The sequence below is a fragment of the Engraulis encrasicolus genome, chromosome 17 (genome assembly GCF_034702125.1).
Source record: "Engraulis encrasicolus isolate BLACKSEA-1 chromosome 17, IST_EnEncr_1.0, whole genome shotgun sequence".
In the NCBI taxonomy this organism is placed as follows: domain Eukaryota; kingdom Metazoa; phylum Chordata; class Actinopteri; order Clupeiformes; family Engraulidae; genus Engraulis; species Engraulis encrasicolus.
In genome coordinates, this window is record NC_085873.1 from 8,395,094 (window position 1) to 8,404,668 (window position 9,575).

Here is a 9,575-nt window from a genome sequence, read left to right on the forward strand (position 1 = left end):
GCTCTACATCCCCAGGTGGGGATGACTTCAGTTTCGTTACATAAACACACTTAAACACACACTTCACTTCGGTTCACCTGCAGTGGTTGGTGGGGGTGGGGGTGGGGGTGATGAAGCAGTTCCATTGCTTTTTTTTGGGGGGGGGGTTTGATTGATTCCACACACACACACACACATACATACACAGACAGACAGACAGACAGACACGCATGCACGCACGCACGCACGCACGCACGCACACACACACACACACACACACACACACACACACACACACACACACACACACACACACACACACACACAGGGGTGTTTTGCTTTGGGTTGGTGAGCTTGTAGCCATATGTTTGCTCCCACTGGGTGTACACTCTGGAATGACGCTTGATTTGGCAACCACAAGATGGATGGACTTGAAAAGGATAAAGTCTCTGTCGTGGCTCTTTCGTCACTGTCCAATGTCTACATTTGCAGGTTTTTTGTTCCAACATTTACTGTTAGGACAGCCCAGGCTTTCACCCCATCTCTCTTTCTCTCTCTTCTTTGTTGTCGGACAAAAAAAAACGGTGGGATACCTCACTTGGACATTTGTATTCCAAACAGGAAAATTCCCTAAACTGTCGATTTTTCTCCTTTGTGAGCGTTCCAACAATGTCCCAAAGCATTCGTGTCTTTGTTCTCTCTTATTACTCAAAGAGTAAAAGGTCAAGCAGGGCCGGGGTCTGAAGGATTGCAGTTGTTGGCAGTGCATCGGGAAAGTGACATGAACAGTAAAATAACAGGTGAGAAAGCGCCTTTGCTTGCCAGTCCAAAGTAAACACAAAAAAAACAAGCAAAAAAAAATAAGGTCAGCTTGCAAAACCTTCTTTTCTCTGCTTTCCTTGGAAACAAGGAGTGGCGTTATTGGACGGTTGCAACACTTGTCGGTCTGTCTGTGTTTGTGTTTGTCAGCCGATGAGCAAGTGAGTAAGTGAGAGACAGAGAATGGCAGTCGTCCTGGTCAGTGTGTGTGTGTGTGAGTGTGTGTGCGTGCGTGTGTGTGTGCATGTGTGCGTGTGTGTATGTGTGCGTGCGTGTGTGCGCGCGTGTGTGTGTGTGAGTGTCAGCATGTGAGGACTTCCTATCATATGACAAGTGTTGTGTGTTGTGTGTGTGTGCGAATATGCATGTCTCTCTCTCTCTTTTTATCTCATCTTTATGCAAACATTATCTCTCTATCTCTCTCTCCATCTGTCTCTTGAAGCAGTTCACAAAGTACAAGAACAAACACAACATAAAGAAACACCTCCACTTCCTCATCTCAAACACATTCTCAGTACGAATTGCTGCTCAGGACGGGCCCTTTGCTCCGGCCCCTCCCCAAACTCTGCCGCGTCAGCTTCTTCTTGTTGTTGTTATTATGGTTACGTCGTCCCTTCGACTGGCCGGCTGATGCCGATGACGCCGCCGCCACTGAGGCCGGCGAGGTGTCCTTGTTGTCCGTCTGGTTGTGGTTGCGCGTGTAGCGCTTGCACTTGCAGGAGGTGACCGCGCGGATCTTGTAGGTGCGCGTCTGGCCGTTGGGGCAGTGCAGCTGGACGCGCTGGGTGCGTGCGTGCGCGGGCACGCAGCGGTAGTCGGACGTGCTGCTGCGCCACCACTTGCCGCCGCCGCCTCCGATGGAGTTGGGTGGGCGGCACGCGCCCGAGCAGACCAGCTCGCGCACGGCCTTGGCGCTGCGGCACAGGCCGTCGGTGATGTAGCGTGTGGAGCGTAGCTCGTTGCATGTCATCTCGGCCGCCGCTGTGGAGTGGGACGACAGGGGTAAGTGTAAGTGAGTATAATTTTGCATTTGTTCAACAATTTTTACAGAATATGACATGCATATGATATAAAAAGTGCTTCAGTGCAAAGTGCTTCACAGTGAGAGGCACAATGAATGAGCTCATTGCAAGTCATCTCAGCTGCCACTGTGGAGGAGGACAGTAAAAGTAGCCTAAGTGAAATTTTACAGTTAAGTAAAGCACACTACATTCAACTTAACAGTGGCACGGACAACGAAGAAGAGGAACGACATGAATAAGAATGAGATCATTGCAGGTGATCTCGGATGCCGCTGTAGAAGAGAACAGCTGTAAGTAAGTCAAAGTAAGTTTGTATTTGTAAAGAGCTTTTTATGGAACAGCACAATATATTTAACAATGCTAACCCTTAGAGAGTAGGACGAACACTATGGGTGTTAAACTTATCTTTCTAAGTGTTGAATTACAGTAACACTGCAAAAGAAGATCATGTGAAGGTCAGCCCAAAGTGATTCACAGTGGCAGGCACAATTATGAAGCAAACAGAAAGGGAGGAAGAGTTGAGGAAGAGGAGGTGAATGAAGAAAGGGAAGGAGGATGAGCGGGAGGATAGAGGAGGAGGAGATGGGGAACAGGGGATGGACGAGAAGACAGAGGAAGAGATTAAGAAACAGGAAGAGGTTACTGTAAGAAGGAGGAGGTCAGCGTGGTTGAGGACAGAGAGGTGAGAGCAGGAGGTTGCGGAGGAGGAGGGAGAAGATCATTGAATAGGAGATGGTAGAAAAGGAGAGGAGTTGAAGTAGGAACAGGATGAAGATGAGCATAAGGAGGAGGTATTGATATGGAGTTCTTTAGTAATAACTCCCATCCTCCCTTATGCTTGTGGCCTCATGATGACATCGCAATACGTCATTAATGACAGAAGTTTAGTTCAACATCTCGCAAAAGCACAATTCAAAGGTCCTTTTTCTCATTTGCAATCGGGACGTTGAGTTTGGAAAAGTCCCCTAAAAGTTGTTGTGGCTAAGCTGACTGCGGGAAAACTTTATTGTTTTCTCAACAGAGGCGGGACGTCAGCGAAGCAGGAGGCCACAAGCACAGGTTGAGGATGGAGGAGCTAGGACAATGGAATGTGCCCATGGAGAAGAAGGGGGAGGAGGCGATGGAGGAGGCTGTGAAGGAGAAGAAGCAGGTTGAGGAGGAGAAGAACATAAAGAGGAGGTGGAGGAGGTGGTTCAGGAGAAGGAGCATCAACATGTGGATGAGGTTGACATATGGTGAAAGGAGTGGAAGGAGGAGATGGAGGAGGAGGAGATGAGGGAGAAGATCAAGGAGGAGTTTGCACTGAAGTTGGTGCAGGTTGGGAAGGGGAGGAGGTGTTGGATGAGGAGGAAGAGGAAGAATAGGGGGAGGAAAGGAGAAAATGGTGCTGGAAAAGAAGAAGGACATTAAGCAGGGAGGGATGGAAGGGTGACCGGAGGCCAGGAAGGAGATAAAGAGATACAGACATAAAGGGGTGGCGGTGTTGTAGATGGAATAGAGGAGAAGAGGAAGTATTGTATGTTATTGAGAATATTAATGCCATTTTAAGTACTGTAAATTCCATTTTAATGCCATCCTAAGTACTGTGTTTTCCATTGTTTCGTAAACATGTCTTATTTCGTTTAGACTAGGAGTGAAACATGGTGAAGCATGGAGAGATGCAGGACTGGATTAGGCCTGGCAGGGGACTCGATGACAACTCCCAGAGCTGGATGATGTATCACGGTTATGTCATAACCCTCCCCCATCCCCCCACCCCCCAAAAAAAGAAAAGAAAAAGAAGACATACAATCCGTATCTTCAAGAGCACTCGCATATTGCATCGCTGAACATTTGTTTTCCATATTTTTAAAAGCCGACATGAAAGCGCGCTGTGATTATCAAAGACATAAAAGTTTGCAGTGAATTTCCGTTTTAACAAATGTTAATGCCGAATACTAATCACGAACCACAGGGAAATGTGTATTAGATTAGAGAAGATTTTAATCATATGGCTCTCTGCCCCAGCGACCTGAGCAGACTCCATATTCAACTGGGGAGATGTGTCTGTGCTGTGAAGCACCATGGGTAAATAATTTTACGCTCTCTTTATTGTAGTCATTAACATTGAGGTGTAATATATTTTACTTGAACTATAGTAACATTTTGAGTTCTCATTATGATGTTCCAAACACTTGTTTGGGTTTTGAACACTAGGTTCTATGTGAGCAGCAGAATGTTTGAGTAAAGTTCTAGAACTACTGGGAAAAATCTATACTCCTCACATGGTTAAGAGAGGGAGGTTTTCATGCAACATAATGTGAGATGTCAAGCAGATTTAGATTTGACTGTATAGATATGACCAAACACGGAGGTCTTTTCGGAATTCCTGAAATTATTGTTTTCTTGTGATTTTCTTAGAAGTCATACCAATACAACGTCATATCGCAGTGACCATCAGCTGTACAAATATTTTTTTTAAATTAATAATAAAAGATGCTTGACCACAAGTTTGTTTTGATGAATCGGTCTGGAATTGCTCTACTTCCTCTCTTTAAATCTCTCTCTTTTCAAACAAAAAGACCTAATTGAAAAAAATCCATCATTTACAGAAGGGGAGTACGACTTGTCGTAAATGAAGATGTATCTCTCCTCCCCGAATGTTTCTTTAATTCACTCTCTTGCATTGGACGTAATTCATTCCTCTGACGCTGTCCAACCAAGATCACTCCTTGCCTGCACATGGGCCAGGTTTGAAAAAAAAAAACCAAGTGTGACCTGAAGAAACGATACACTTCACGCAAGGATCCCTTTTCATTTCTGCGGCCCTTTTCTTTGCACAGGCAAACAAAAGGATTTATGTGTAGGCCTATGATGACTTACTTTTTTTCCTTCCCCTTCCCCAACCCCCCACTATACATACCCCCATCCATCGCTCAGGGAGAATTTGATATTGTGTTTTATGAAGGCTCAGCATAAGAAGGAGAGCTGGGAGGATCTGGAGCAGAGCCAAGAGAGAGAGGTCAACACACATATCTAGCATGACCTCCCCCACTGCTAGGCTAGCCCAAACCAACGTCACCAATGAGCCATGGATCGCTCTCATTCTAATAGTCTCTCTCTCTCTCTCTCTCTCTCTCTCTCTCTCTCTCTCTCTGTCTCTCTCTCTCTCTCTCTCTCTCTCTCTCTCTCTCTCTCTCTCTCTCTCTCTCTCTCTCTCTCTCTCTCTCTCTCTCTCTGTCCCTCGGTTGATCTCTCTTTCTACTCATTCTATCTCTCTTTCTTTCTAATATCTATCTATTTCTATCTCTGCTTCTTTCAGGTCTTCTCTCCCTTCCTTTCTCTCTCTATCTCGCTCTCTTTCCCTCTCCCTTTGACCCCTCTCTATATCTCTCACTATTTCTGTGTGTGTGTGTGTGTGTGTGTGTGTGTGTGTGTGTGTGTGTGTGTGTGTGTGTGTGTGTGTGTGTGTGTGTGTGTGTGTGTGTGTGTGTGTGTGTGTGTGTGTGTCCATGTTCGTGTGTGTCCAATGTTGATGCAGTTGTTGTTATTGCTGCATGTCTGACACAACATTTACATGATTTGCACAAACACAGCGAAAGCATTCCCATATGAGCCCTCCCCGTAATTGAATTTAGGTAAAGGGTACTGCGGCTCAACTTGTTGGAATGTTGCTGATATTTTTAAAACGGATTCCGTGATTCCGCCCCGATTTCATCTTCCGAGCAGAGTTAAGAGCCTGGGTTTTTTTGTTGTTTGCTTGTGTAAGCATACCGCACCTCGCGGAAAAAGTGGTCTTTATCTGCCATCATTTTGGGAGAGCGAGTAACTTCAACACACTGTGTTTGGTCATCTTCATCTGGTGGGTAACTTCAAGATACGGTACTTGGCTTGATTACTGTAACAAAGTGTGTGTGTGTGTGTGTGTGTGTGTGTGTGTGTGTGTGTGTGTGTGTGTGTGTGTGTGTGTGTGTGTGTGTGTGTGTGTGTGTGTGTGTGTGTGTGTGTGTGTGTGTGTGTGTGTGTGTGTGTGCGCGCACATGCACACATTTGTGTGTGATGTGTTTGGGTGTACTATGCTAACAAGCCTGAATCTGGTCATGTGTGTGTATATGCTGTAGCAACAAAACGATGTGTGTATGAGAGGTGCGGTGAAAAATAACAAACCACACCATTTGCCAGCAAACACAAAAAATCCGCAGGCTCGCTTTCAGCACAACCTTTACTGGTACACCGTAAATTCTACGGTGTTCATTTGACACATAGAGAGTTGAATGTCACACCCATAGTGTAGACTCTACACTATAAGTGTTGAATTAACACTGCCTTATTTATGTGTATGGCCACAGGTGGGAGTCATTCCCCCAAAAGCCGCATGGTATTTAAATAGCAATTCTAAAATACCCTGAAGAAATCCCCCCCCCTTTCTTTTTTTTCTTTTTAGAGAAAAAGATTCTGGCAATTTCTAGAGCCTCCATCCCTTTCGCAAAACAGGCTGTTGCAATTAAATGGTTGTGGAAGAGACAGACCTTGACTAATTGTTTAAAAGAGGGGAAATGCCACAAAAGAAGAGCTGAAAAAAAACTTGATATCCGTTAAGTGCATCACTTGAGCTTTGCGTGAAGATGAAAACCGCAGCGATAATAACAATACAAGCTTTCCCCCTTATTACAAATTCACATCAGACATCACATCTCCACATGGGCAATTCTGCCCAACTCAAACTTTGCTGTTGTTACTAGGCCTACCTGTTGCGTGAGGTCAGCAACATTGAATATTAAATGCATTGGTAAAGGGTTGCAGTTTGTGTATCTTGGTTAGTCCAGTCCAAAGTCAGTCCACAACAGCCGCTTGTGGCTTTCAACTATCAGTCATCATAATAATATCAACATGCAATGATGAGAGAGGTCTGGGAACACTGTAAAAATGCAGTGTTGATGAAAAACGTAGAGAGGACTCTGGCACTATACACTCAAGAAGATGTTTAATTGACTCTTTAAGTGTTGAATTAACATTACTTTTTGGTTTTTTTTTTACTGGGCATTCGGATGGCACACATAGAGTAGGCTACTCTGGGGCCAAATACACTGTCAGTAAAATATTGAGAGTCTTAATTATTAGACTATTAAGTCAACTCTCTAAGTGTTGAAATAACACTGCGAAATGTAGAGGGAAGTCTGGGCAAGGCTTTTTACATAGGCTACAATGGCTCATATGCAAAAGAGTTTAATATTGCTGGGGCAGATTCCAGGATGAGCTCACTCCTCGTTGGCCATCAAATATCTAATGATATTTAAAAGAGTGGAAAAGGCCTCTTCTCAATACCGATGGGGATATTCTGACCACCCACATGCAGGTTTCCTACTTTTCTTTCTTTCCTTTTTTTGTTCTGCACTTCTTCTTTTTCATCTGCTAACGTTTGGGCAAATCTGAAGTGTACATTTGATCGTTGATAGGAGGCCTTTAAAATACGTTCTAATCTGTCTTTTTCAGGGTAGGAAAAAATATATATATTTTAATACAATGTCTGCGGGCATTTTTGTGGTGAAGACGCGCACCCCGCGCTGTCTGTACTTGACTTGATGCACTGGTAATACACTGCTTAACCAAAATACTTTACAGTCCTCACAGGAATAGGGATAACAATGGAACATGCTGAGGATTAAAGTAGTCTGTTAAACGCTGAGATCCAAGCGAATCCATAAACACCAGATCTGGTTGACAGTCATAAACAATTAAATAACCCAACAAAACGCGCACATGTCGCTCGACTTCAAAGGTGGAATGTTTATGAAGAAAGCTTTGGAATGTGACAGAAATAACAGCATATGACCCTTTTTCTTGACCCAAATCAGCTTATGAAACCATAAAACTTCTATTTATAAGTCAATAAGTTTGGAATCTTACTGTATGTAGGTGAGTTAGAAGACATCCGCCGTGAGTTTTTGGGACGATTCATTGTATTGTTGTTGAAATTCTGTATTTGGCGCTCCATAATTGATGGTGTCTCCTCGATATATTCTGGTATTCTTTCCGTAGCATCGTTCTTTAGAGCACCCCATTCCCGGGCTGCGGTACAACATCCTTGCAGCAGCAGCAGCACCAGCGCACCGGAGTAGCCCAAAACCACAGACACCTGCATGCTTTATCGGTCGAAGCAGCCGAGCGCAGCGCAACAGCAAAGAGAAACTATCGGATGTTTTGCTGAAGAACTTGAACAATTCCGCCCATGTGTGAGGCGTTTAAGTACTTCACGTTTCGCAGGAGAAAAAAACAGACAATTAACTTACACAGAGTGGGAGGGATCCGCTCTGACCAATTCATTCAGAAACTGACAGGGATAGAGGGTTTGTGGCGAGGGGGGGTGAGGGAGTGGGAGGGATGGAGAAGAGGTGTCAGCCTTCACTGTCAGCACTCTTGCTGCTCCGCTGATTTGGAGCGACTTCAGTGCTCTTCATGTCGAATTGTAACCTTTTTACACAAACGTGCTGACATATTTATGTTTTTTAATTGATTGATTTAACATGTATTAGAAATAGCCTACGCATGGTGAAAGACTTATTTAAAATGATTAATGCGCTTGTTGTCACAGAATCACGTTATATTAGGCCCTATCTAAAATGTTATATTTACAAGGATTTGGTCTCTATTGTTTGCACAGTCTTCACCACTAAAGCGAAGAGGTCGTGGTGGTGGTGGGCTGGCAAACTAACATGTGGCGGGGATTGTGGTTGTCATTACCAAACACGCCGCTCACGGAGGACGCAGTGTTGTACAAATACTGCCCTCTGGAGGACAAGAAAGCAACTAACGCTTGAGATGGACGTCAGTGGTGCAAGTCAAACATTTCATGAGGTCAGGGGTGTAACGTAACACACCTGCAGAATGTTTCGCTTTGGTGGACTTCCAGGCTAATTTGAATTATTTTCTAATTTGACAAGAAAATGGTTGCCCAGTTAAGTGCAAGGGTCATTAAAGTGACCATTTGTATCCTTGGTGCTACAGGCAAACACACAGAGACCGCTTGGAGAAGTCATTCACATGCAGAATTATTGGTCTTCTCTCTTCTCGGGTGTTCAGTCTGTTTAAAACATTAGCAGGTGTAACAGCGTAACCAACAAGCAAGATAAGTCCTCATCCACAGGACAAAGTAGACTGGGCTGTTTAGTTGTGTGGTGTGCTGTACCCAGTTGTTCATTTTATCAAAAGTCATATCAAATCTTTACAGGACCACAGGGTAGGCTAATGCAGACAACAAAGAAGCAAGTTCGCACCACGCATGCACACATGCATGCAAGCACGAACGCACACACACACACACACACACACACACACACACACACACACACACACACACACACACACACACACACACACACACACACACACACACACACACACAGACACACACAGACACACACACACACACACACACACACACAAAAACTGTACCAACATAGAGAGAGACACCACACACACACACACACACACACACACACACACACACACACACACACACACACACACACACACACACACACACACACACACACACACACGTACACCAGACAAACGGACACAACACACACAGGCACGAAAAATTGCAGCTTGACACTGTCAAATACTGCATCGGCTGTCATCGTGCAGGATAGTAAATGTTCGGGATGTAGGCCGCAGGGCCAGCCTGATTGCAGCCCGGCGTTCCCACTCCCTGTCATTCCCAGACGGATTTAGGAACGCCAGGCCCTACTTCGGAAAAGAAAAAAACAGCAGCGA

General features: G+C 44.7%; 1 protein-coding gene across 1 annotated transcript; it reads right to left on the minus strand.

Moving 5' to 3' along the window:
• Positions 1-212: 212 nt before the first annotated feature.
• sost (sclerostin) lies at positions 213-8,071 on the minus strand. Its single transcript, XM_063221117.1, has 2 exons — positions 7,707-8,071; positions 213-1,779 (listed from the first exon to the last, which is right to left on the minus strand). Exons 1-2 carry the CDS (start codon positions 7,939-7,941, stop codon positions 1,310-1,312), a joined length of 705 nt encoding a protein of 234 aa, XP_063077187.1. The 5' UTR covers positions 7,942-8,071; the 3' UTR covers positions 213-1,309.
• Positions 8,072-9,575: the final 1,504 nt, after the last annotated feature.